This window comes from Halichoerus grypus, chromosome 9 (assembly GCF_964656455.1).
Source record: "Halichoerus grypus chromosome 9, mHalGry1.hap1.1, whole genome shotgun sequence".
NCBI lineage: Eukaryota > Metazoa > Chordata > Mammalia > Carnivora > Phocidae > Halichoerus > Halichoerus grypus.
In genome coordinates this window covers 8,757,234-8,785,124 of record NC_135720.1, presented here as the reverse complement: position 1 = coordinate 8,785,124, position 27,891 = coordinate 8,757,234, and the positions used below count along the sequence as shown (strand labels likewise).

The 27,891-nt window shown below is 46.2% G+C and overlaps 1 protein-coding gene across 3 annotated transcripts in view; it reads left to right on the top strand.

Moving 5' to 3' along the window:
* The window catches only part of FNDC1 (fibronectin type III domain containing 1), a 101,593-nt gene that overhangs the window by 25,499 nt on the left and 48,203 nt on the right, over positions 1-27,891 (top strand). For 2 of the 3 annotated variants that reach the window (XM_036110070.2, XM_078054507.1), the window contains 7 exons: positions 1,373-1,459; positions 1,885-1,953; positions 17,543-17,749; positions 23,030-23,128; positions 24,680-24,797; positions 26,671-26,858; positions 27,596-27,703. In XM_036110070.2, the coding sequence (XP_035965963.2) occupies positions 1,373-1,459; positions 1,885-1,953; positions 17,543-17,749; positions 23,030-23,128; positions 24,680-24,797; positions 26,671-26,858; positions 27,596-27,703 (876 nt within the window). The remainder of the gene's footprint in view (positions 1-1,372; positions 1,460-1,884; positions 1,954-17,542; positions 17,750-23,029; positions 23,129-24,679; positions 24,798-26,670; positions 26,859-27,595; positions 27,704-27,891) is intronic. The other variant, XM_078054508.1, reaches the window with a different exon arrangement.

Here is a 27,891-nt window from a genome sequence, read left to right as displayed (position 1 = left end):
ATGGAGAATCTGTTGGACCCAAGGCATGAGCAGGGTCATCTTTGCTTGTTCAAACCTTAGGTTGTTGTGATCACTGCAGAGAAGAAAAACATGCAAAAAGAGAGCCCTAGAACTCACTGAAAAACAAATAGTCTCTCCCAAGTAACTCACTGATGAGTTAAGGGGAATCAGAGACATGTGGATTAAATTTCCTTGAAATGCGAATAACCTCAGAATGAAGAGAGAAAGTGCCTGGCAAAGCATGATTTTGTGTGCTGTCTGACCCTAGAGAGCATTTCCCAGTTAGTCCAGCAGGCCATGCCAAACCCTACATGCTACCAGGCCCTGCCTGGTCAGACAGAGGTCCTACTGACCTCGAGCACAGCAGGGGTGCTAGATGGCATCTCTGTGTCGCTGTTGCTGGGCCTCTGGCCCGAGAACCGAAGTTCTGTTATAGGAACACTTCTCACCTTGAGAAATGTACATATGCTTCTTGCCTTTGACACAACTAACACTTATCTCTCCAACCGTCCGTCCCATCAAACGCCCACAAACTCTCATCTCTCCAAGGAATTGGCGCCTTCACTTACCTTTCACAATAATTCATTTTGAGGAAAACCTGCACTCTTGGAGTTTTCCTTTCTGCAGCTGCAAATTCAGGGCACACTCACACGGTAATGTGGTCTCTCGGTTTCCCTTCCCGTCCCACCGACTTCAGGAGCTCAGCCAAAGAGACCATGGCTATTTGACCTTGACCCCTATATACACGTCAAAGTGAAGCCCAGTTATTTCAAGATTAACACGTCCAAGATTCCAACAGCTGTTTCTCTAGGTTTTTGTTGAAACGGTCAAAGACAACATGCAGACCTAGTAAAGGGAGTATTCACTGTCATAAGGAGAAAAATTTCACGAAGCTTTACATGTTGCAATGAAGATTTCCCATGTGCTAAATTTTATGAGTTACCCTGAAATTTTCTTTCTGTGTTTTGGAGTTTTCTGTTTGAAGCTTCCAGGGGGAGATATGATTTGCAGGTACTGATACTGTAGACTATAAAACACCTAGTTAGTGGACGGTGCGTTCCTATTTCCTACATTAATTTCACATTAAAAAGCTCAAAAGCCTTTTCTGTTGACAGCTTATGAATCCAGGTTTATTAGACATGCCATGTGCTTTGTACTAAATAAATTTCGTGTTCTTTGGGTCAGGCATATTTTCATTGCATGAGAGGAATGTTAGTGATATTGATTAAAAAGAGAGAGAGAGAGCTGTAGTTAGACTTGTCACTTAATTCAGATTTTTATATTTGGTTATACATAAGGGAGACAGTTAGTGAATCAAACTGTCATTCTTGGAGATGTGAAATGGTGGCTTGATATAAACCATATGTTTCAGACCCGGGGGTAGTGTACTTTGTGCTGGTTACTGCAGAAAACCACAATGGAGTGAGCCGTCCAGTTTACAGAGCTGAAAGCCTGCCTGGTAAGTCATACCTAGAATTGGAGGCTGTATTTTTGTTACTTAGATGGGGAGAAACATCCCTCTTTGCTTTCTCGGATCTATACAGATTTAGAATCTTTAAAGGGTTCCTGAGCAAGAATGACTTGTATAGCAAGCTGAAAGATAGAAAACTAGGAGAGACCTATCCCTTCTTTTAAAGTAATTTTGATGTAGGTTGTTAGCGTTTTGTCCTAAATTTTTGGAGTACTCATTAGAGTAAGCCATGTGCCAAAGACCAAAAAGATGTGATGTCCAGAAAGCTTAGGTGCCTCATTACTGATGTGGCCTGAGCGGATCCTTTTGAGGACTGTTGAAAAGACCACTAAACATATGTTAGGGCTGCACTGAAATGTGGAAAATCCAATCGTCCTCGTTTCTAACTATGAAGTTGCATTTTCCTCATTTAGGAGGTGAATGGATCCGGATTGATGGTTTTCCCATTAAGGGTCCAGGACCATTTAATGAAACCGCCACAGGTACTATGTGCTCCTTCGGTTCATGTCTTCACTGAAGCACCATCTCGCAAGAGGGTTGTGCTTCTGTCACACACATGTGCTCACCAACCTTCATTTAGTTCCCATCGCTAAACTAACACACATGCCACACGGTTTTGGTCAATCTGCTCTGCACCTGATGGCCCAGACTGCAGTCGGTGTTGCTCATTTCGCACTGTTCTTTCACGTTCTGGTGTGGGGAAGTGTCTTCGTCTACATCTGGGGATACTGTTGCACTGTTAACAGGCAAATATGGTGGTTGAGATGGCAGCCCTGGCCTGATGAGGATATTTATAGCTCTGTTACCTGTGAATGGCATAAATGAATGGAATCCACCAAGAAGTGGCTTTTATTGGCTAATATGCTATATCAAGTCTTTCTCTCTTTTCTTATAAGCATGGCATATTTTGTGATATGTTAGAGCACCTGCCTTCCATCTCTGCTCCATATTTGTATATATGTCTGTTTTATCATTTGGATGTTGATGTTGTCTAGTCATATTGTTTTACTTGTTGAGGGAAGTGTTAACATTTCTTGTATGTTTTTTTGAATACATTTAATTAATGGTGAAAAAATAATGCAAAATGAATGCAGTTATTTTGGAGTGTGGTTGGATAATATCCCAAAGGCAATATGGCGAGGACCTGTATTCTGTTTTCATGAACGCTGTTTTTAAGTCCGTCAATCTGGTGTTGTTGTTGAGAGGAAGGTGAGTACTTTGAAACCAATGACCATAATCTGCTTCTCAGGTCAGATTTGATGGGTGTAGGCAGTTTCAAAGTCCCCTTTCCACAGAAAGGGGGTGAAAAAATGAAACAACCAGAAAAGGAAGCTGGCTTTCAAGGAAAGGTGATATGCTTTTGTTCCAATATGTTGGACTTGGGGCGACCATGGGGTGTTGGAAGGGAGACATCTTGGAGGTGATTGGAGGTGGGGAGATGAAAGTCGGAAGAGAGAAGTAAGGGGCAGGCATGGATTCCAGAGTCATGCTCCAGAGTGAGAGTGGAAGCCGAGTGTGTATGAGGGTGACAGGAGGGACAAGAGCAAAGGGCCACAGTCAAAACTGAGAGGATGATGACAGTCGAATAGCCAAGATGGTAGTACACCTAGGAAATGTGCAAAATATGCAAGGGTGTTTATTCCGAGACTGTCCACCCCTGAAGAGGCACATGTAAACTTTTTTACTGACAGATGTTCAGTGCCTTGTATTGGAATCTTGTATTCTAGATGACCATTTTATTTTTTATAATCTTTCTGATAAAGTTTTCCGAATGACAGTGGTTTTAGAACAAGTAATTTTCTTTTGCTTTTTCTTAAGTAATTAATTTCTTATGCCTTCTTTAATAAAAACATATGTGTGTGTGTCTGTGTGTGTGTGTGTGTCTGCAACCTTTCTGAGTGAGCATGAGTTACAGAAACGTTGGGAACTGGGACTCACAGACAGTCGTGCTCCAGCTCGTTATTGGTTTTGCATACTGTGAAATCATTTAACCTCTCTCTGTAGGAGACTTTGTATGCCCCAGTTGCCAAAGGGCACTCTTCTGTAATATATAATACTATATTTGTTATATATTATGGTAAAAAAGATACTGGAAGAAATTGCTAGCTGAAACCATTTCCAGCATATGATATATAGCAGAATTTTTTCTTTTAAAAAAATGAATAACAGAATGCACAGACTTGGTTACAGTGCTCCAGAAAACAATTACATTTCATTGGTAATAAAAATAATAAGAATAATTTATGAGAAGTTATCAATAAATGATCAGCATGCATCTATGCCTTTTTTTATAAGGCTTGGAAAATATGCTATGCTGCTATTCTGAGGAATGGTTAAATAAATGACAATCCCATTAAACAAAGTAAGTATTCTGAGTTCCAGGTATCTTCATTCAAAGGAAAGGATTTGTCCTCAAAATGTAGACATTGGCATTGGCTCCTGGTGGAAGGCCCCAAGGGTTCCCTTTAGTGTTTTGCCTGGTAACATCTCACTTTCTTTGAGTGTTTTACTTGAAACCAGAGGAAAATCTATCCTTTTGCTCTGCTGGAAACAGTAGTTCCAGTACAAATTCCAGAAGTCCTCCTTTTGTGGCGGAGACCTATCTTGACCTCATTGTCTTTCCCTAATTATTAGATTCATTCATTCAGTGCCATTGGCTTTCCAGGGGCAGGTCTGGATGCTACAGATACAATAGGGGGTAAGACAAACAAGGGCTTGCCTTAACGAAGACCGGATTCTAGTGGGAAGGAAAGACAATAAACATGTAAGCAAAAAATAACGCATATAATCTGTATTAGTTTGTGAGGGCTGCCATAACAAAATACCACAGAGGGTGGCTTAAACAACAGATGTTTATTTTCTCTCACAGTTCCAGAGTCTGGAAGTCTAAGATCAAGGTGTCAGTAGGTTTGATTTCCCCTGAGGTCTCTCTTTGACTAGTCTTTCCTCTGTGAGTGCACATTCCTGGTGTCTCTATGTATCTCTGACTTTCCTCTTCTTAAAAGGACACCAGCCAGATGGGAGTAGGGCCTACCCCAATGGCCTCATTGTAACTTAATCACATCTTAAAAGGCTCAGTCTCCAAAGACAGTCACATCCTGGGATAATTGGGGGTCAAGACTTCAACATATGAATTTGAGGGGGGGGACACAATTCAGCCTGTAACAGAATCATAAATTCTTTGAAAAATGAACAACACTGAGATATGGACTAAGCTGAGTGGAGGAGCCCAGGAGGTGCTAAGATGGTGGCACCAGGCTGAGATGGTATGGGGACCGCTGGCCGGGGTGAGCGTGAGGACGAGGAAGAACATGACAGGCAGACTCGAGTGATTCTCAGACTAGTCCCTCGTCCAAATCTGAAAGCCCTCAGGACTCAGAAAGTAGGAGGACTAAGTAGAACTGCAACTCTGGCAGAAGTTTTGGCTTTGGGTAGCTCATCTTATATCTTTTAGTTAGAAAGTTTTCTTTGTATTTCAATGTGAAATCCCTCCTGTTGAGATGTAAACCCATAGCCCTTTGTTTTGTCCCCAGGGAAGAGAGGTCCCGAGTCCATTCAGCTATTGGAATCTTATTATTTACCTTCCCTGCAGACTTCTTTTCTGAAGTTGTTTTAGCTTTTTATCTCTGTGATCAGATGTGGGGTCATCTGGTCTGTGCTGAGCCAGACACTGGGGTCAGGACAAGACCATGGCCCAGCTCTGATTTCAGCCAACCCGGGGACTCAGCATGCAGGTCATTCTGCTTTCACCAGCTCTTCATCTGGAAAATTTTAGTTCTCAATAGGATCATGTGTATTTTTTTAAAAGATTATTTATTTATTTATTTGCCAGAGAGAGAGAGAGCATGTGAAAGTACAAGCAGGGGGAGTGGCAGGCAGAAGGAGAAGCAGGCTCCCCCCTGAGCAAGGAGCCTGATGCAGGGCTCGATTCCAAGACCCTGGGATCATGACCTGAGCCGAAGGCAGATGCTTAACTGATTGAGCCACCCAGGCATCCCAGGATCACGTGTATTTTTAATAAGGTGATGGTTTTCTAAAAATCTAGTCATTCATGCTGTCCTTAAGCTATGGCGCCCAAACTAGACAGAGTACTGAGATAAGTCTCTTCTTTTAGATTTCTGCCTCGTATTTTCTTACATTATATTTTAGTCCATGAAGTTTGCTCATTTTTTAGACAATTAAATCACAGCTCCGACTTGAGTTCACAGTTCTCTTTGGCCATTCTCAACCAACACTGGCATACCTGCGCCCAGCCATTCCCTGACCTCCACCTTGCTCCCCAAATACAAATAGCATGTTGGCTCTTGGCTCATAATAGCCTGTCCACACTGGCGTCCTCCATGACGGTGGCCCACGTGACATCCTCATGTCATGGTTTCCAGCTGCCACCACCTGCTGCCTGTGGTAGAGTTGCTCTTCTCCACAGTCATCTTGCTTTTTCAACTCCCTCACTGTCCTGAGCTCCCTTCCAGACTTACTTGGGCTTTGGGTCCATAGACCCTTCCCATTTCCACAGTCCAGTGCTGTCTCCTGTCTCATTTCTTGTCTTTCCTGGTCCCCCTCCTGTTAGCTCGGCCAGCACCCCTGACCATGGGACGGCCTCTGTGGCCTGCTAGTCCCCATACCAGGGCCCCTACCTCCCTGGCTTCCCTTCTGCATGTGAATTGCTGAGCCTTGTGGGAGAAGCAAAGAACTAAGCCGATCTGTACCTCTGTGAGTCCTCACAGCTGGTCTGCTAACTCCAACTGGGTCCTCAGCTCTGCTTGGCAGTTGTTCTCTGTGTCCTTACTCAGATTACTTCCTTTCTTCCATGGCTTAGCAGGTCCAAAATATTGCCACTTTGCTCAAGCTCCTTCCTCCTGTCCTCCTCTTGCTTCTAGCCTTGCTTCCTGCCTCCCTTTGAAATAAAGGTTATCAGCATGACACCCCTCCTCTGATTTCCCATGACTTCCAAACCCTCATCTCCCTTCCCTCCTCTTGGCTCTGAGGGGAACTGCTGTCCCCATGACTCTTCAAGGTTGACTTCATATATGTGAAGCTGCATAGCACGCCTGGTCAGACCCGAGGGCAGACCTGGGTTCGGGTCCGTTACGGGAGCCCCGCTACTCTCCACGGTGCCTGCCTCAGAAAGCTGATACCTGCTGTTGAACGGGTGTCAAATTACTTGACAGAGAAATGATGAAACTAAGAAACTATGCAAACCGCAGTTCGGCATCTTTATTCCTTCCCTGGCATTCCTTTCATAGGAAATACCTATGGTCATATGAGAAATGGATATTTCATAATCTAAAATTACGAATTCTGGCCTTTTCTATCAATAGTTCATCAAAACAAACACTGACCTTCAGGTATATCTTCTTGCCAATTTATTTAAATGTGATTGACGTGGAGAGTGGAAATTCTAACCCTAGTGTCCTGCGACAGGCCCTTTCCTGACCCGTTGACTTGAGAGTACAGTCACCATCAGGCTGTACTCCCCGCCCTGTCCACTCCCGCACAGCTGGCCGGGGCTGCAGTCCAGCACATTACTGAATCTGTAGCTGTAAAATCCTGCAGCTGTGAAATGTTGGGGCTTGATGGGAAGGTTTTAGGCTCCTTTCTAGGAACCGTCTCAGGTTCTAAGTTTTATTCTAAGGTTCTAGGGTTCCTTTCAGCTGGGAAATTTTGTGAATTTAGGACACGAAGTGGATCCATTCCACCACTTATATTGGGTGATTTTAATCTTAATTTTATTCAATAAATTCAACAAATTTAATTTTAATTGCTTTGCAAGCAATTGGGAACCATTTGTAGACTGAGAAATGGCTCTGTGCCTTTTTCTCCATCCCTTTGACTGTTTTAGGTCAGCAAAATCAAAAATCATATTGTTAGAGGGAGACACGCTGAGCTGCAGTTTCTAGGTGTTGAATTTGTGCCTGAGCACAGGGAGGTGCACGGAGTAAAGAAGTGTCTCCAGTGATCCACTGGACACACCTCTCCCAATGGCCCCGTTGTCTGTGCCGCCCCTTCTCTGTGTGCGCCGGCTCGAGTGCCACCACGTGAGCCAGGAAGAAGCCCCGTGAACGTATTTGTTTGTTTATTTATTTATTTTAAAGATTTTATTTATTTATTTGACAGAGAGAGACACAGCGAGAGAGGGAACACAAGCAGGGGGAGTGGGAGAGGGAGAAGCAGGCTTCCCGCGGAGCAGGGAGCCCGATGCGGGGCTCGATCCCAGGACCCTGGGACCATGACCTGAGCCGAAGGCAGACGCTTAACGACTGAGCCACCCAGGCGCTCCTCGGTGAACGTACTTAGACCGTCGGTGTCACTGTAGGTAGACGGGGCCGGTGTAGCGCACCCGTGAGCATTTACACACAGTGCTGCCGCCTCCGGGGCTCCATCCGGAAATGCTGGAGCCAGGCCAGGGGGCTGCTGTGGGCCAGACCCGGGCTTTACCTGTACCCCAGTCCAGAATATTTAAGTAATTATGATCAGATGGTCCTCTTTTCACACGCTAGTTTCAATTAACGCCCTGGCCAATGGGAATTAATAATGTCTGTGGCCTGATTTGCTCAGTAGCTTTCTCATGCAATCAGGAGCTTTATTAAGTGCAATTGACAGGGCAAAGATCAGTTTCTGCTTCCTAGCCCGGATGGTGAGCCGCCTCAAAGGCAGGGTGCTTTGATTTACTCATCTTTGTATCTCCAGGGCCTGGGGCAAGCACAGGTAGGCCCTCCATAAATGTGTGTTAAGCAGCAGTGCATTTGGAGGCTGCTCGCCCTCGGTGTCTGTGCCTCGGCAGAGGGGATGAGCAGTGACAGGGCTAAGGCAGTGCGAGATGTGGAGCAGAGCGTCACCCCTGGCTCGTTCAGCCGCTGCCGCTGGGGCTGGTCCTGGGCAGGCCAGGGTGTCGGCCACAGAGGGGTGCTGTCATCAATCAGAGATCCTCATTCTTGCCTTCTGTGTCTTGGAATGACATGGAGTGCGTTTGTGGATTGGAATTCCCCGAGGCGGCTGGTCTGTGAAGACGAGGCGTGTACACAGCAGGATCCGTCTGCTGTGGGGATGCCCCTTCTTCCTGGGGGCTCCCATCTTATCGGAGGGCCTGCTTCAAAGTCGCCTCTTCCATTAGAGTGTGGACTGCCCCAGCCTTCGAGCCCGTTCTTCAACAATGAACAAGTAGGCGGTGGAGGCCTGTGCGCGGAGCTGTGTAACTTCTCCGGTAGCCGAATGTTCTTGGTTCGGAGCAAAGCCCTCAGGGGTTCCAGCCCCCAAAAGAAATGCCCTGGAAGGGAATCAGGAGCTGATGCGGGCTGGAGAGGCTTCTCGCCGCATTCTGTGGTGTTTCCTCTGTATTGATGAATGTGAGTATGTGCTCACAGACTTTCCCATCACTGAGTGGCTGGGAAGCCGGCGACCAGGAGTGAGGCTGTTTCCTCGGGTGTGGGGGGGGTGCTCACTTCAGTGGCTGCTCCCAGTGGGCAGGGCAGGGCCCGAACGCTGGAGAGGTGAACTGTCCCCACGTGTGTGGCCTTGAGTGAAGGGGCTGCCGACTTTGCCTTCATGTCCTGCACCTGTTAATATACCTAATGCTTCTGACGAGGTCAGCATCTTGGGGGATGGCAGACCCATCGTGGGCTTTTCTTTTCATGTCTGAGTGAAAAAGAGGCCAGGCACATCCCTTGTGAGGTCTCTGATGAGGGATGTGGTTCTTATATTGGATCCCTGCAAATGCAGATATTAGTCCTGAAAGAAAGCCCTTCTCTTTTAACTTATCAACCTACTCATATATCATAACTGGGTCTTCCATTTGCAGAGCGTATGTTGGGTCACAGTAAAAAGTTGAATTAATCAGTAGCCACTCAACAGAAACAAGGTCTTTCATTTCCAGAAAACAAGTGCGTTACTTACTGTCCTGCTCCTGAATGAAAGCAATGCCGAAGAGCTTTAGACCAAAACAAACAAACTGAACCAAACAAACCTTGGAACCGAGACATAGTTTTCCTCAGAATATTTCCCACTCCTTCGTCTTGGCTTCCAGAGTCTAGGAGGCTAACCCTTCATTACACTGTGGGGTGAAGAAATGCCAGGTGTCTGCATTTCAGCTGCTGAGGCGATCAGGAAAGGGCTGTTGCTTCCCTTGCTTTCCGTGGCCCTCATGGGTCCTCAGGAAGAGCTTCTGGAAGCGACACTGCCCCCAGAGGGATCTAGAGCAGATGCTTCCAGTGACTGCACCTGCCCATCTCGAATGGAGGAGACCTCCGCAGCTGGAGAAACTTCCTGATCCCCTCAAGCTGTGTCCGTGGGGCTGGGCCAGGGCTGGGCTCCCCGCCAAGCTCCTGTCGCAGGTGGCTGAGGACATTGGCAGCTGGTATGGTTCTTCCAGGCTTATAGATGAGCCGCTGCCATGACTAGGAAGCCGACCCTCGCTCGGCCTACACAGTAAGATTGTCGGCTTAGTGTAGGGAGAGACGCCCCTCAAAAGGCTTAGGATCTGTAAGAACCGAGGGACATGTCCATGCAGGTGGTTGCTGAACCTCTTCATTCTCACATCCGTGGCAGGGGCTTCACGGCCAACCTGTGCAGAACCCTGTCTTGGGGGACCTGGCATTTTGCAGCCCTAGTCCTGTGGGGTGAAATCAATGGCATGAAGTAGTTTTCACTGATATTCATAGCACTGCTGGGGTCAAAGTCAGCCACAAATGGACACTTTGGATGTCAGCCTGAAGCTGCTGATGTACCCGTGGTCCTTGGGGCTTCTCAAACTGGGCTTCTCAGAACCTGGGAGGACGCTGCCCTGCCGGAAGTCCACAAAGGCTTAGGAGACATGGGCCACGTCCACAGGAAGTGCTTTCTGGATGATCTTTCAAAATGTTACTTTCTACTTTAAAACAAACGCCGAGATGTTAAAGAGTAGTCTACAAAATTGAAGTGGCATTTTGAGATAAAGACTGTGAATAAACTGCCTTGCGCCAGGCTTCTGGGATTGCACCATCTTCTTTGCTGTTAAATAAACTTCAGGGAAAAGTTTGAAGAACTCTGCTAAGTGATAAAGGGATTCCACAATCTTGTGAAACAGACAGCCAAACAAGACAAAATGGCCTCGGTGGAGAGGTCCCAGAATGGCCTCTGTGGAGCAGTCCCAGGATGGCTTCCAGTATTTGCTTTGTTTCTGAGACAGTCCTCCTGGACTTTGAGGGCCACCCTCTAGGGCACAAGTGCTGACAGCCTCGCACCAGCCTGTGGGGCTGGCTGCTGACTACACCGTCCTTTCTCTACTCCGTGCCCAGTAGGATGCCCTGTGGCTCCTCATCCGGTGATAGTCTGGACGTCAATGCGTGATCCCAGAGTGCAGGAGGGAAGAGTCTGTGAAGAGCTGGACAGGTCCGGGGGGCAGGAGGAAGCTTGATCGAAGACACTCAGGTTGGCTTGTAGGAGTTAGTGTCCAATGTTTTAGAAAGGCTCTTTGGGCTTCCACAATCCATAACGTTATTAGTCATCGGCATTGATGAGTTCGGGGGAGATCAAGGTTATTTTTCTTTCTTTTCTCTTCTTTTTTTTCTTTAAGATCTTCTGTCTTCTTCCAAGCCCTGGAAAGGCAGTGAGGCACCTACTGCCTCTAGGTGTGGCCTTAGGATTGCTGTTCTACTGTCTCTGAGGGTGGAGAGATGTGTGTAAGTTGCAAAAATTCTCTCCTTAATGTCCCGACTGCTTCCCAAATGAGTCAGGCAGCCAAGCCATCGGTGTGGCTGCCCAGGTGCTGGGCCCTTCATCACATGGTGTTTCCTGGAGCGCTGAAATGTACAAATGTCAGGAGAATCGTGTGATGAGTGGCTCCTGATGGAACTTCCCTTAAGAGCAGCTAGGTCCTTGGGGACGACGCTGGCATTTTCTGTAAGTGGGTGTACTCGTGGCATGGAAGTCGGGGGCAGTGACTCCTGGAGCAGCAGACCAGATCCTTCACCCCAAGGTGTCTGTGAGGCACCAAGGGGGACCTTCTCCCAGGGCAGGCACCATGCTTATGCCACCGTGTGGCTGCTGGTGACACCAACTCTGCAGCCACCAGGAGCTTCTGAACAAGAGTGAAGTGGAGACAGTCAGGGCTACAGATCCAACAGACTGCAGTTCCAGGCCCATTTCATGCCCCTGCTGTCTGGCTTCAAAATCCCCCCTTAAGCATCCTGAGCCTCACTCTGTCTGTAAACAGGCATTATTGGGAGATAGTGAGGATGTTTGTCAAATGCCTTCTACCTGGTAGGGATCCAATAACTTATGAAGGTTGGTGACATGGTGACAGACACTATTCTAAAATAAAGAAATAAGATACCCTTTCTCCTTATTGTTAAATAGCTAGGCCTATCCAAATATCACACAAAAACCCAGTAGTCAGAGTATTGAGGATATTTATTGGAAAAGGAAACAACGGCGTTCAAAAGACTTCAGCATAAGTATTGCAAATGTTGGTGTGGAAGGAGAGTTTCGTGAAGCATTCAGAGGTGTCTCAGGAGATGATGTGTCGGAACTTGCTCAGGAAGGAGCCCTTGGCAGACATCACTCAGTGCCAGGCCTGGGCCTATGTCAGTGGCAGGGAATCCATACTCCACGTGGGGACAGCAAAGCCCATGTCCTGTCTCTGTTCTGGCTGTCCACAATTCATCTTCACCCCCCCCAATGTACCTTCCCTCCCCCTTTCCTGCCCTCCCTCCTCTTCCTTATGCTTATTCATCAAAAGTATACATAAGCTGGGGCGCCTGGGGAGCTCAGTCGGTTAAGTGTCTGCCTTTGGCTCAGGTTGTGATTCCAGGGTCCTGGGATCGAGCCCCGAGTCGGGCTCCCTGCTCAGTGGGGAATCTGCTTCTCCCTCTCCCTCTACTATTCCCCCTGCTTGTGCTCTCTTGCTCTCTCTGTCAAATAAATAAATAAAAGATTTTATTTATTTATTTGACAGAGAGAGAGACAGCGAGAGAGGAAACACAAGCAGGGGGAGTGGGAGAGGAAGAAGCAGGCTTCCCGCCGAGCAGAGAGCCCAATGTGGGGCTTGATCCCAGGACCCTAGGATCATTACCTGAGCCGAAGGCAGATGCTTAATGACTGAGCCACCCAGGTACCCCTAAATAAATAAAATCTTAAAAAAAAAAAAAGTACACAGAAGCTTTGGACTTCCACTTGGCTCTGATAGAGGTGGGAGCTGGGACGTGTTTTCACAAGCCCTCTAGGTGAGTGTGGTACACACTGTGGAGTGAGGGCCACCACGCTGGCCTCACGGGCTGGACCCCTTCCTGCTGTATGGACCAGTGCCCCTGCTGACCTCGGGGTCTGATGTTTGGGGACTGTGGGGAAGCTGCTGGGGGCAGAGGATGGGTGAGTGGAAGGCCAGTGAGCACACAGGCCTGCCCTTTCAGGCCATGAGGATGAGGATCGCGACTATCCATCTCTGTAAAGCTGGGAGGTCAGTGAAGTGGGGTGTCAAGTTGCTCAGTAGGGCTGTGTGCTGAGTGATAGTGGATGTTCTGCTGGAAAATGAGAGTGTCCTGTTAGCTGAGACCAGGCCGAGGGAAGTGGTCACTGGACAGCAGTGGTCAGGGACTCCTTTATGCCAACAAAGAGCAGGGACTTGCTCAGAGTAATTGATAATTGTTAGGTGTTAATGAAGAGTAGCGCTATCAGTTTATGGTGCAGAAAAAAGGGTCTGGATTAGACCACCTCATAGCTGAGAAGGTTTTCAACGTAAAGAGTCTTTGACAATAGTGCGTTCTTCTGCTTATGTCTGGTTCTTTAAGACACGTTTTTTTTAGTGCCCCCTGTGTGCAAGGCATCACGGTAAGCTCTGTGGTGCGACCGTGGCTCTGGGGGGGGGCGGCCCACCCATGTAGGGAGTCTGATAAATGAGGGAGTTCATTTTTATCGCAAAGACACATCTCGCAATTAATGGGTGCTTACTGTATGCCAGTACAGCTTTCTATGCTTTATGTGGATTATATCACAAAACTCGATATGCTATATATATTTTACAGAGGAGGAAACTGAGCTTCAGTGAAGGTTCTCTAAGTCACCCAGCGTGAGAGTCCTAGACTCAGATTCAGACCCTGACTTTAGTGCCTGTGGAAGCCCAGTGCAGAAGCAACCACGTTCAACTAGCGTTGGATTGTAGATGGGCACAGCATCATGTTGATCTTTTGATTTTTTTGATTTTTTTTCTTTGTGAAAAGAACGGATTCTGATTCTGTATAATTTCAGAATTTTTGCCAATTTGTGTAACTGGCAGTACAGAGCAGGAGAGATGCTCTAATCCTGTCTGGCCTTCCGGAGTCTGCTATACTCCAGGTGGTAATTGTTGCACCCAGCTGACCTGCCAAGTAGACAGTGTGTAATTAACCACTGTGGGTCTTCTCTGATTGGCCAGTTCTGAGTAATCTACCTGATTCTGTTGCACCGAGAGCAACGGAGGGGGGAATGTGTCCTGCCAAGTTTAAAATACACTCTGCGCTGGCTGATGTGAACGTGATTACCCGTGGCAATTGAGACTTCCTGTTTTCAAGATAAAAGACTTGCAGAGATTTATCAGAGAAATTTCACAGGGCTTCTGTGAAGCTGTCACATGGGGCTTAGAGAAAGCACTGAAATAATTTCACGGCAAGTGCCTTTGAACCATACGGATAGTTTTTTTTTTTTTTCTTAATGTGTGCATCAGCTTAAAAGAGGATTACCAGATGATCTATAAAGATCTATGGAAGATGTTTTGATGGTATGTATCCCAGAATATTAAAGAAAGGAAAATTTCAAAATGCTTGAAAAAAAAATTACGGTTGGCTTTTCTAAAACCAAGGTTTGAAAGATGGGGGGCTGTGTTGAGGGGCTTGTTTTCACCTTACTCTGTGGTTTTCAGAGTCAGTGACTTCTGTGTGTGGCAGGAGGAGTTCTGCCCTTCTCTTACTCATTTGCTACCTAGGCTGTGTGTACTGTCTGGTCTGTTTAAACACGCGTGCACACACACACCCACACCCACACGCGCGTGTGCCCTTCATGCCTACTGTGCCAGGCATTATGCTCCCCCGAGGAGGGGTCTGTCCAGCTCAGAACCTTGCTTCACATTCCTGGGCAGAAGAGGTTAGGTGGTTGGCGGGATGGCAGGTGGGGGGAGGGGAGAGCGGAACTGGAAGGTGTCTCGCGAAATGAGAATGGAACCCAGCCCACAGTGCTTGAATTCAGGTCCTCACTTGGCACTTAGTAGCTTTGTGGCCTTGGGTCAGCGACGTCACCTCTTTGAACCTCTTGGGGATTATGACATGTATCCTACTTAACCTGGAAGCTCTTGTAAGGACAATTAAAATAAACCGTGTGAGGGCTTGTGGTAAACTGTGAAGTTCTGTGTAAAGTAGGCAGCGTGGTTGGTGGCTGGGGCTAGCCTCGGCCTCAGCCCTGTTCCCCGTTCCCCCGGAGTTCCTTGCTCAGCAGGCCTGGCCTCATTCTCCAGCCCTGGTGTGGGGTGGCTACACAGCACGTGGGGGCCTGGGGTGAAAGCCCGTACAGTTGGAGGGGGGCAGTGTGGCTGATGCCTAGACAGAGCCACGGGCTGGGCAGCTGAAGCAATAAACTTCTGCCGTCTGAGACCGAACTCCATGTCCTTGAAAGCTTAGTGTTTCCTGCTCCTCAGGGACCCTGTCACTGTTCCAATGGGCTTTTTCCTTCTTACAGTTTTGTCCAGCATTTTACTGTTGAGTGTCAGGGGTTATTTGTTTGGAGCAGAGACCTGCCACATTCCCAAAGCCTGGCAGGGACAGTGCGCCCTCCAGGAGCACTTTGCCCTGTAGCGTGTGTGGCCGGAAGTGTCCCAGGACTGGAACAGAGCCACAGGGCAGAGAATATCATGTCTGTTCAATAACTGATTTTTTATCTGACTCCTGTGAGACCCATGTGTGTGTTTTCAGTACATTTGCCCATTTTGTTGGAGGTCATCCCAGAACTCCCACGCTGGTGTGTTGCTTTCTGCAGTGGTGGGAGCATTGCCATAGGCCACAAACGGATACAGAACAAGTGCCGGGGTGGGGGGGTAATATTGAGGACAGTCAAGTTGATAATAGCACCATGGACATATGTCCTGTTTACTGCTGCCCCTCAGGAAATAGACTGTGGCAGCCATGGTTGGGTGGCAACCCTGTCATTTCTGCCCAAAAAACAAGCAGTGCAAATGGCCTGTGGCAGCTTGAGCAGGTGTCATTTTCAGCCCCACATCACTGAGAGGTTCCCTTGAGGAGGTATGAGCTTTTTATAGAAATAAAGTAAGCATCATATGTTGTTGGCAGAGATCATTTTCATCTTATGAACTTTTAAAAAACACAGTACCAACCCTTGCCCAAAGCTGGGCACCCCATAAAATCAAACCCCAACCTCAGGTGGTTCACCCTCAGAGAGTCTATGTCATCACTCACGGGACGGTCTTCTGTTAAAACTGACTTTTGTGCGTGTGGTGACGGTTTGTGTTGGAGGCAAACAGAGGGAAACATGACTTAGAGGCTGTGAAGACAGAATGAAGCAAAGGGTTTTGCTTCCTGTGAAATTTTCTCTCCATGTCTATGCCCCTGCTCATGGCTCATGTCAAGTCTATTTCATGACTTTGTACAAAGCTGAAAATGATGTGAACGCTATTCCTGAGAAAGTCAACTTGGTTATGTGTTTTGTTCTGATGAATGTCCTCTGCAAATCTGCTAACTTTAAAAACAAACCAAAACATCATTGTTGATAAATGAGACTGAACATGCTGCTCATTATTCAGATTTTGCTTTTCCTACGTGGTTTTTATGAGACATTGCCTCCAGTATTTACAAAAAGTCTTCTCACTCAGACCCCACACAAGGTCTATTCATCAGTGACCCATGCTGATAAAGGAAATTCGTGTCCACCTTTGTGACACAGTCACCTGTGGATAGCTCAAACCTTAATAAGTTTTGGCAGCAGGGATCTTTCTAGAAACATGGAGCATCACATTGGGAACTCATAAGAATAACCAAGTCATAGGATTAATATAGGAACTCATACAGTTACTGAATGCTATGCCATTAATGAGTTGGCTGTCAGTATTGAACACGTTTGGCAAATTATTTTCTTTTGAACTATATAAATGAGCATATTTATTGTTTCCATAATCACTTAGTGGTCCCTAATTTTTATAGAAGCTAGTCCTTGAAATTGAGAGCCTACCTCTTAACTTGGAACAAAACTGAGACCAGTTTAGTATAACCCTAGGGAACGTGGTTACGCTCATGACACCAGGCCGTAAGGGCAAGTTTCATGTGGTTAGTCCTTTGGCTGCATTATTGGGTCAAAACCGAAAAATCTTAATAATGATTATTTTGCATATCTGGGAAAATATTTACTGAACCATAACATGGTATTCTCTTAGGAGCCTTTAGGAATGGGGGTGCCCAGTAACTTGAGCAGGTTATCTCCAGCTAATGTACAAAAGGATATTCCTTTTGATTAGATTCAAGACATGGGAGCCGTGTGTCTGGCTTTTCAGAATAACCATCTCCAATGGCTCTTGATTTATTGTGTTATTGAAGTTTACACTAACTCATGACATTGGATTTTGTTTCTATGTCTTCACTTAGCTGGGAATTTTCCAGTCTAAAAAATTAGTCACTGTAGATGATTGAAGAACAATGCTTGGAAGTACCCGGCTTCTGTAAGTGGAGAGACGCTTATTAGCTGGACCATATCCCTGATGCGGGCCAGAGTGCGGCTGGTGTCAGCAATAGGCTTTGTGGTCGTCATCGCCCCCCACATTAAGAAGGCAAAATAGACGAGGAAGAATGTTATAAAACATCCAAGACTTCCGGCTGGCAGGCTCACATTGGGGTGTTTTCACTTTAAGTTCTGGAGACCTCTCTGAAATGCGGGGAGGAATGGGGGCATCGAGTGTCGATACCCTTGGGGGAAAAGTGTTCCTACTAGAGTTGATTTACCAAAAATGGATGTTTTGAGCCCAGCTGCTAATTGTTGCCGCTCCGTCTTTGGACAGACTTTCTAGACTCAGCGGTTCATGCTAACGGATATACTGTGTAATAATTTCTGTGTCATGTCCTCTTTAAGAAAAGGAAGTGCCAAACAAGCCCTTGCGTGTCCGAGTCCGATCCTCAGACGACCGGCTCTCCGTTGCGTGGAAGGCACCACGCCTGTCGGGAGCCAAGAGTCCACGCAGATCGCGGGGTTTTCTTCTGGGCTACGGGGAGAGTGGCCGGAAGATGAATTATGTCCCACTGACGAGAGATGAGCGGACGCACGAAATTAAAAAGCTGGGTGAGTTCAATGTTAAATGGTGTCGGATGTGTTGATGACCTTTGCCATCCTGTCAACATTTAGAAGCTTGTTTGTGACCGAAAATTATATTTGAGGTGTAGTGTTCACTTTCCAGGTGTGATGATTATTCACAACTGCGTTCTTGGCTCTATCCTTCCTCCGTGGCTCCATGCTTTCAACCTTCAGTTGGTGGCAGGACAAGACCCTTCCTCCACGTGCCCATCAGCCACTGCCTCGCCTGATAGCACCAGTTCCTTGAGCTGGGCCATTTCCCTGGACGTGGAGAAGCTGATGCTTTTCTCATCTTGTCTCTGCTTTCACCGTTTTGTTCTTTTAAGCTTTGTCTTAGCTCCCAGGACACTGGACCTTGGGTCCTTTCAAGATGAAATGTGGCTGCTGACGGAGACTGCATGCCAGGCCTGCCTTCCTCCTTCTTTGCAAACCCTTATTGTGTGAAGGAAGCTTTGGCCATGGGACGCAGACAGGACATCGGCTGGAATGTGGAGAGATTATGCACAGGGTTCCAGCGTGGGTTGAGGCCTGAGCTTTGCCGCCCTCACTCATTGACCGGTCGGGACAGTGGCACAGGCCACAGTCCGAGCGAGGCAGTGCTGCAAACTCTTGCTTTCCTCCCCCTTTCCTCACGCCCCCCCATTGACCTGATGAGTTTGGCGGGAGGTGCTGGGAAAGCGTGGGTTGGCCCTTTGTGTGTCCTCCTCTTGCAGCTAAGCCAGGCCGTAGAGAGCACACAATCTGCTCAGCTCCTCTGGGCATAGGTAACGTAGGGCCCAGGGCTGCCGGGCAGTAGAACCTGGTAATTCTGGGGCTCGTACTAGAAAGCACGCTTGCCCCGTGATCTCCAGCGTAGCTGGTACCAGCAATAAATATGCTGGCCCCACTGCTTATTCTTCAGTCACTTCCTAATTGGATCAGTACTTGGGTGAGGAAGGGGGGGAGATTTATTGGGCCCTCCCAGAAGACTCCAGTGGGACCTGGTGATCTCTTCACTTGCTAACAAAAGCCAGGCCTCGTTCAGCTTCCAGCATTGGAGAGATGGGCTGGAGGTGGGAAAGAGGACCGGATCCGGGCAAAGGAGCCCAGAAGGGCACAGAGCTGAAGGTCTGTGCTGTGAACAGAGTCACCGGTGAGAAGGCAGTTAAGTCTTCTGTCAGACACGGTGAGGGACAGGCAAGTGGTGGGAAATGAGACTGGCGAGACAAAACAAAGAAATGGGAGAAGGAAGGGAGAGGAGAAGCCAGAGTGAGGGTTCCAGGCTTGCAGCAGTGATGACCAGCAGTTTGGGGCCCAGGAAGCAGCCCGGTGAGAAAGGTGGTGATGGAAATGGGGCTGCCCTATGGGAATAAGGTCTGCTGGCCCCACGAGCCTCCAGTGCTCTGGGAACACAGTCCCCTCTGCTCAAGGTGTGACCACAGGTTCTGGAATTTGGACAAGCAGCTCTGAGTTCCTCAGGACTCCCAAGGCTGGCCCCCTGCACCACATGGCAGGCATTGCTCGGGGCCACTTAGATCTGGTTGGAGACGCTAGCGGAAGGCCAGGCTGGATTCCCTTCCTGAAATAGCCCGGAAGTCACCATCCTATTCACTGCTGTCTGTTCAGCCACCTGCTGAAGACCCTTGGGCAAGTCTGATGGGTGTTCTGCTGGGCAGAGCATCCAAATCATCTCAAAATGCAGACTCCAGACTTCCCAGACAAAAAGACCAGCTACTTCTCAGCTCCAGTGCCCCCGGACACCACATGGGATCGAAGAAGGCACTGGAGACATGCGAGCTGCATGTGCTTTGTGAGGCTTCAGTATTAGCGGCGAGACCTAGAGCCGGAGGCCCAGGCATCTGGAGACTCTGGTCATTCATTCCCAAGCTATCCCTTGCTCTGAATAGTTGTACTGTGCGGGGGGAAATGGGCCAGGTTCTACCCAGAATCCCAGCAGCAGAGGAGAGCCACTCCTTCTGCATTCCTGAGACTGAGGGGAGCGTGTTTCCAGCGGGAAGTTTTCATTGTTCCGAGTCTTTCGTAGACACCATGCGGTAAAACCTCGTTTAGTGCGGACAAGTTTCTCATCTGACTGGTTCCGCTGTCTCTTCATTTCCTCAGTAGTGACCCCTGGCTCATCTGAGGGCAGCAGAAGGATTTGTTTGCTTCTTGAACTTGAGCCAGCGTGGGAACCGAGGTCAGAGCTGGGCTCCGGTCCCAGCCTGATGAACAGCGCCTCCCATGCCTCCGTGGCAACATGTTGGCTTTTGAGTTTTCATCAAACGAAAAAGTGTTGCACTTGCCACAGCCAATGCCCTACGCGGCTGCCATGAGGAAGGAGAGGGCTCCCTGGATGCTTGCTCCATCATGGTGGGGAGGATGCAGTGACTCCTGGGGGGGCGGGTGTCACGGTGGGCCTGCTGTGCCATGGCAGGCCAGTGTCCTCATTTTATCCTGCATAGGATTTTACTTCCGTTTATGACCGCGATGCCATCGAGAGCGTGGTACCCGCAGAGGGTGGCCAAGGAAACTTGGAGAGAGGTGGGCCCGAGGTCCTGTCAGCAAAACTCCCACGCTCCCAGCCATTCCCGAAGCGCATGTGATTGGACGTCTTCTAAGTCAGGCTCCCAGGGGGCTCTGGGGCCCCAGCAGCCCTCCACAGAGACAGACCAGGGACAGAGGGTCGTGAAAGCAGAGACCTTAGAGCAGGCCCGGGAGGCCGGAAGTGCCGGGGTGGGAGCCCCGGGCTGAGTCCCATCCAGGGGAGCACGGGCAGCCGTGGGAGACGGAGGCCAGAGGACATAGGAAGCACAGGGGCTCACATGGGAGCGGGACAGTAATAAGGAAGGAGTGCATGAGTTTGGGGGCCTTCAGGAAGTTAGGACGGACAGTCCCAAGTCCAGAGTTTCTACCGAGTCACACACTTGAGGTCGGGGAAGTGAGCCGATGCGCTGGCTCTGATGAGGGGCCGGGGTGCCTGGGGGCGCTGTGACGCTGAGGTCATTTCAGAAATTTTATTTCCAGAGTACTAATAATCAGGGGCACAGAATGGAGTGTGTTATCATACCAGGGAGTCTTCGTTAATTCTGTGAAAAAGAGATGGTTGCTCCATAGCCAGCACTTGGCCCTGCGCCCTGCTCTCTCCTCACCTGCTGCAGTAAATCCTGGGTGTCACACTGGCCCTGGCACCTCGTCCAGGACCGTGGGTGGGTCATCTTAGCCCCCTGAACCTGGTTTCTCGTCGGTGAAAAGGAGACCGTGAGAGTAGCTTCCTCATGGGCTTCTGTCGGGACTAAATGAGGAGCTGATGTGACGCACTCAACACAGTAGAGACCAGACCCAGACACGTGGGCTGTTCTGGTTTATTCTTCCTTCATGGTAATCTCGGGCCAGGTTTAGTGGGGAGAGCTCGCAAGTTAAGAATCTGGGTGTTAACAACCTAGGAACTTTAAGAAATACATCACAAATATGTAAAAACGTCAATTGTGGAAATTATTAATTTTGGGGGGCTCTTGATAAATGATGGGGCACTGCTCTTTCAGTTTCTTTATATGTGGTCCTGGGTTGCTAGGTTGGATGGCAGAGTTTTTCTTTGTTGACCTTTGGCTGCTTCCTTTGTCAATAGCACTAAGAAATTGACCGTCTTCAGGGACTCCTCTTTTTGGAAACTTAGTTTCATGCTCTATGAATCCCAATGTTACAAACTTGATTTTTCCCTTTTATAAAACATATATTTCAAAATTCGGTGGTAGCATGTCAGAGCCTTAGCCTAAATAATAATTTACTCATCACAGCATGAGTTTCACCTGCCCTATATGTGTGTGTGTGTGTGTGTGTGTTTGCGTGGAGAGAGAGAGAGAGAGAGCAGGCTGTTCGAAGGTTGTCAGATATTATCCCCTTCTCCTGAAATGTGACTGGCCTACAGCAATTTATAAGTTTCTCTGGGTGAGGTTTCTGAACACTGGTCTCCTTTTATGTTTAACTGACATGCTGTTTGTAAAAACAAAAGGTTTCTTTTCCCATTACTGTGAAAGTTTGCAATGCCTGAAGGAAGACCTACAGTGTTACAAGTTCTCATTAGGATCTCTGTCACCTCTACTAACTTGCTGAAGTATTACCTGATGGTGTAGTTACCTGATGGTGTATTACCTGATGGTGTATGATTAGAAATATATCATATTGGGGAGCCTGGGTGGCTCAGCCCATTAAGCGTCTCACTGATTTGGGCTCACCCGATCTCAGAGTGGTGAGATTGAGCCCCAGTCAGGCTTCACGCTGAGCATGGAGCCTGCTTAAGGTTCTCTCTCTCCCTCTCCATCTGCGCCCTGCCCTCTCCGTGCTCGCTCTACCTCAAAAAAATTTTAAAAAATAAAGAAATATATCATATTGCCTCATTTTTATTCTTGAACTAATTAAGGCTGCTGCTGGAAGCCCAGTCAATAGAGCCTGGAGTTAGGCATTAGTGACTCTGGATTCAGAGAAGATTATGAGTCCTTCTTAGGGGCATGACTGTGGGCAAATCCATCAATTTTCTCATGGCTTTATGTTCTTACTTATAAAATAAGAAGGTCAAATTGGAATTTAATCAAGGTTTCATTGGGATCCCAGATTTTATGATTCCATGGTACTCAAGAGTTACAAGTTTTATTTCATCATTGTAATTTTTTTTCCAAATAAAGTTTTCCAGTTTAGATTTGGCTGGCTACTACTGGACCCAATGTACAATTTGGAGTGTGGAGTAGAGGGAACTAACGGAAAGAACAATCCAGAAATAAAAGATATATTTAAACTCTTACATTTGCTCTTAGCAAATCTTTGGAGGCTCAGTTCTGAGGATTTCAGTTTCCGAGGGCCCAGCATCCTCTCTGGACTGATAACCTGGTACACTCACTGTTCTTGTCTTGCTCCCTTCTTTTGGATGACAGATAAAAAAACAGACTGACCCCTCTTCTCTATTTGGAGGTAAAAAGAAATTGGGGGAATTCTGTGGGTAAATATACTGTTCTTTTTTTTTTAAAGCATTGTTCATCTTTCTTCGATGTTGAGGAAATAGAAACTCATTTCTCAAGAATTATGGGTAATATCATTCCATATTTTCTCACATAATAATGTTCTTCTTAGGCCTAGTTTCTAATGTTCTTGGTCTCATCTTTAATTGTCCTGAAGCAGTTGGAATGCCCCAGAAAGACGAGATGGGAAGGGAGTGGAGGGGAGGGGGATGCGGACAAAGAGGGTGTGCGTTCCGGAAAGCCAAACGCAGAGCCTCATCCCTTGCCGGTTGGTTCACAGCCTCGGAATCGGTGTACGTGGTCTCCCTGCAGTCCATGAACTCACAGGGGCAGAGTCAGCCTGTCTACAGGGCTGCCCTAACGAAACGGAAGATTTCAGGTATGTTTCCAAGGACGCACCTGCTCATATCATGGTCTGTGTGGATGCAGGGTTGTTTCCAAATGATGCTGCGTGAGTGGCGAATTACATGGATTTCACTGAGTATGAAGGAAACCACAGGACCGGCTTGGTCACATTTCGGACACGAGCTTATTTCTTTTATACTCAGAGATGAGAGTGTTCTTCCAATGAAGTATATTTCTCTGTGTATTTTGAATGGCTTCCCCGTGCAGCGGATTTACTGCCATAGGAGCAGCCAAGCATTTGCTCCATTTAAAGCCACAGTCGAACCCACATATCAGTTGCCCTTTGTGGCAGCCCGGGAACAGAGAGAAATAAGAGTAGGTGTGGAGGGGACAGGGTGCAAGATCGGCACTCATACTTCATTTTAGCCAAAATCACCTAAACCTAGCATTGAGAAGAGTGAGAAAAATGTAGCAGAGGCTTGCTCATAACCTGATCATTGGTCATTTACTAAGGGATGCTTTTTCCCTACATCCTTTCACAGATTTTTTTATATTACATATTAATAAATTACACATACCTATTCTGGGTCCTGCACCTTAATTTAAAGAGGCAACCTGCAGCATGGTTATTTTCATGAATTCACAATTTATTTGTGATTATAGTTTAATATTACAGAGCAGATATTAAATTATTATGTGTATTTCTATATTATCATTTTATATTTATGATTATAGTTGCTTACGTTGTGTGACAGAAGTCTCAAATATGTGATGTTACATTTTTATTTTTCGTTATTTACTGCTATAGAAAAAGTGCCTGCATTGCTTTTCTAACAGGCTATTTCCACCTTCCCTTACTTGTAACAAAAGTCACATCTTTTTGAAATATGGTCCTTGAAAGGTGAAAATAAAAAAACAAAACAAACAAAACCCCCAAGATACTAAAAGCAAAATTGAAGCCTGTAGGTCTTCATTTTGGGGAGATTGAACAGAAACTATAGGCTTCGTGAGTATGATGTATTCTCTTGGAAATTGGCAAACTGAATTCTATTTTATGTCTGAATGTAACTTTTAATATGTCTTGGAACCACATTTTCTAAAATGGGAGGACACTGAACCCAATGTGATTTGTACATTTGTTTGAATTTCATTTCATGCCATGATTGCTAAGGAAATGCTCTGGCTTGACCTTTTCTCCCCCAAAACTTTTGCTTCCTGTAAATCTTGTTGTATTTCCCAGAAACTTACAGTATGTGTTAAGAAAACACTGAGTTACTCGGAGTATCTTGGACCAAGGCAAAGCATCCCTTTCGCACTGTTCTTTACGTCAGCTGGATTAGGCAACTTTTCAAGTGAATGGCTCATTTCTTAGACTGTGGATAAGAAGAACAGGAATGGAGAGTTTGGTTTTTCTACATTGACCAAGCAAACAATTGCTTAGCTTTCTATTCATTTCATTTTATCGACATCACGTGTAAGCAATTTAAAAATTATACAGCATCAATAATGAACTCTAGAGGCCAGAGGAACTCAGGGCAGATCCTACTGTAGAGATAGCCTTTAATGTGTCCCACTGTCATTTCAGAAGAGGATGAACTAGACGTGCCTGAAGACATCAATGTCCGGGTCATGTCATCCCAATCCGTGCTTGTAGCCTGGGTGGATCCTGTTTTGGAAAAACAGAAGAAAGTTGTTGCATCAAGGTACTTTCCATTATTTCTTTGTTTTCTGGCCCTGCAGAGACATGTGTTTATTTGAATGACCATATCTTCTGACATATCTGAATGCTGAATGGTAGACTATTCTATGACAATCTGGCTGGTCTCAGGTGCGGTCACACATTTTCCGCAGATCGGATATGACAGGGCCTCGTGTGTAATGCACACAGCAGGACCTCACCTCTCACTTGCTCAGAGTTTTATCTTGTGTCTGGAAATTCCCTAGATTCCGTTTCTTTCTTTGCCCCATTTATGTTTTGCTTTGTCTCACTATGATCTATTTGTGTGCAGAGGATGTGGCCCCATCTTAGAAGGAGTCTTACCTTTCCTCCTGTTATCCAGGAAGGGTGACAGTAGGAACGATTTTTATGTAGAGAAGGGGACATTTGTTGAATGCCTTGCACACTGTAGTTCTTCATTCTTCAAACACTGAATTGCTTTATGTCTAGCTCATTTGTGCATGGCAGAAGGCACTGTTTTGTCTCGTAAGCCATGATGATATGCTGTTCAGATTTTTATACTGATTTGCAATAGCAGTAGAAGATAAACCAATCATAGGTTAAAATAATTTTTGTGTTTAAAAAAGCCAGCGGTGAACACCATTCCTTGTTAGTGGTAGATTAATATAACCATCAAAATTTTATGTGTTAAACTACCGAATTGTTTATATTACCAAGAGGAAGCCAAAGATTTGGTGGCCACTAGGGCACTATATATTAGCTTTTGAACCTTCCTACAACCAGGAAAAGTGAACATCCTTTAAAAAAGGAATGGAATATAATGCTGAGATTATATATGTATTTTATGTATATATTTTTATTATATATATTTATTCTTTATATATGTATGTACACACACACACACACACACACCATTATTTGTATTAGATATAGTTTCTGTTACTGTCTGTTAGTAAAGAAAAAGAAAAAGACATCTGCTTTGTTTGAAAGACCTGAGAAAGCTCATAGTGATTCTCTTCCTAGCCGTTTTGTTCCTGATTACCACTGAACTTTGATTTCCAATCTCTTGATGAAAATGAAAAAGGGCCTGGGTTTTCTTAGCAGGACTCTTGTATTAATTGGTGGGCTGTGTGCAACTGAAGTCTTATCTTGACTTATTAAATATCACCTTGTTAATGCTTCACATGCTTTATACTGCCAAGTGGCTGCAAAGAAAATTTCTTGGCAAAGGAACACAATAAATGGTATTTGCAACTCTTAGAGTGTGGAGGATGTCTTCTGTCTGGGATTGTTATTACCATGTTTGTTCACAATGTTTCTCTCCCTGATAATCACACGGTAGAGTTCCTTTTGTAAGCTCCTCTATCCTGCTCTGCTTATTACACATTTTTGCTCCTTCTCATGGTAATAATTCTACTCAAAACCACATGTTGGCTTTCCTCCTGAACCTATAGAAAACATGCCTGCTTTGGCATGAAGTGGAACTTCTTGTCTTTTCTGGAGAGTCAAGATGCCTTGGGCCAGTTTCAGTTCTTAATATTGCTTTTTCCACACCACATACATGCACACACATACACACACACCCCTCAGAAGGCACCTGCCTGGTCAAACCTGTCCCCCTCCTTGTACCTTCCCTTCTTAATCTCTGCTTGATCTCGTGAGCAGTAAGACACTAAGCTCCATCTTTCCTGACTGACTTTAGACACCTTTCCTGGAACATAAGAGTAAATTCTTTGACTTAATAACATAGTCAAAAATGTAGATTTTTCTCCTCTTTAATTTCTCTCCTTATCTCCAAAAGTCATTACTTATGGGGAAGGAAAAATAGCAAGGAACCTAGCGTTCAGTTGCAGAGAATTGGTCAACTGGGTGCATTGTTGCCTTGCATTTTCTTATAGACAGTACACTGTGCGCTATCGAGAAAAGGGGGAATTGGCAAGGTGGGATCACAAGCAGACCTCCAACAGACGCGTGTTGGTCGAGAACCTGATTCCAGACACCATGTATGAATTCGCAGTCCGTATTTCACAGGGTGAAAGAGATGGCAAATGGAGTACATCTGTCTTCCAGAGAACACCAGAATCTGGTCTGTATTTAAAATGGCCTTCGGATCTTCCATTTGGGAATTGCCCTGAAAATAAGATTTAAAGATAGTTTAAGAAGCCAATGGTGATAAAGGGCAGCAGAGGCATTTTTTAAAGTAACATTAACCCTAAATCTGGGAAGTGTTTCTATGTACGAACGCAAAGAAGCTCAGGCACTGTTGCGTTAGGTCCATGTTTATCCTCCACTGGCCATCTTCATTAGCATGTTATTCTGACATGTAGAGTACATTACATCCCAGGATGGAACATAATCATAAATCACCACTGGATGTGTGCATGCCCGTGGGTAATGCATGGCTCTGGAGGGTAGGGGAGACTCTTTTTCCCTAAGGCTGAGCTTGTGTTTGATTCTGGGGGAGAATTGTGCTCTGTATCAATTATTTTCTTTTAAACGATGTCTTTAAAAGCTTTATTAAAAAGAAGTTCCAACTGGATTTTAATCTTTTTTACATACTTCAAAATTCAGCAATGAAAGAAATTCTAAATTTCTAAAGGCATTTCCCTGGATATGTCTAAACTCACTACATGAGTCGGTAGCACTGACATAAATCACTATATTGCACAAAGAGTAATGAGAGTGTAGAATTTTCTGTCATGTATAATAAAAATGAACATTGTAGTGTTTCAGTGAAAAATCTATCTGTAGGGACCATATGTCACTTACTTTTAAAATATCCACAAGGGCATTTTTAAACCTTGGGTCCTTGTCCTTTTGTAGCTCCTACAACAGCTCCTGAAAACTTAAACGTCTGGCCAGTCAACGGCAAACCTACAGTTGTCACTGTAGCTTGGGACGCACTGCCCGAGACCGAGGGGAAAGTGAAAGGTAGGAACCTCATTATTTAAGGTATCAGGTGCACACAGGAGTGACATACCCCAGATAGAGACGTGTACATTGACTCTGATAAACACCAGTTCTAATAGCAGGCTTGGTGACTGGAAGAGCAATAGGGAAGCAACATACGTATATGGGGCGCTAACCCAATGGACAAGGGTATTTCATGTAGGGTTCTC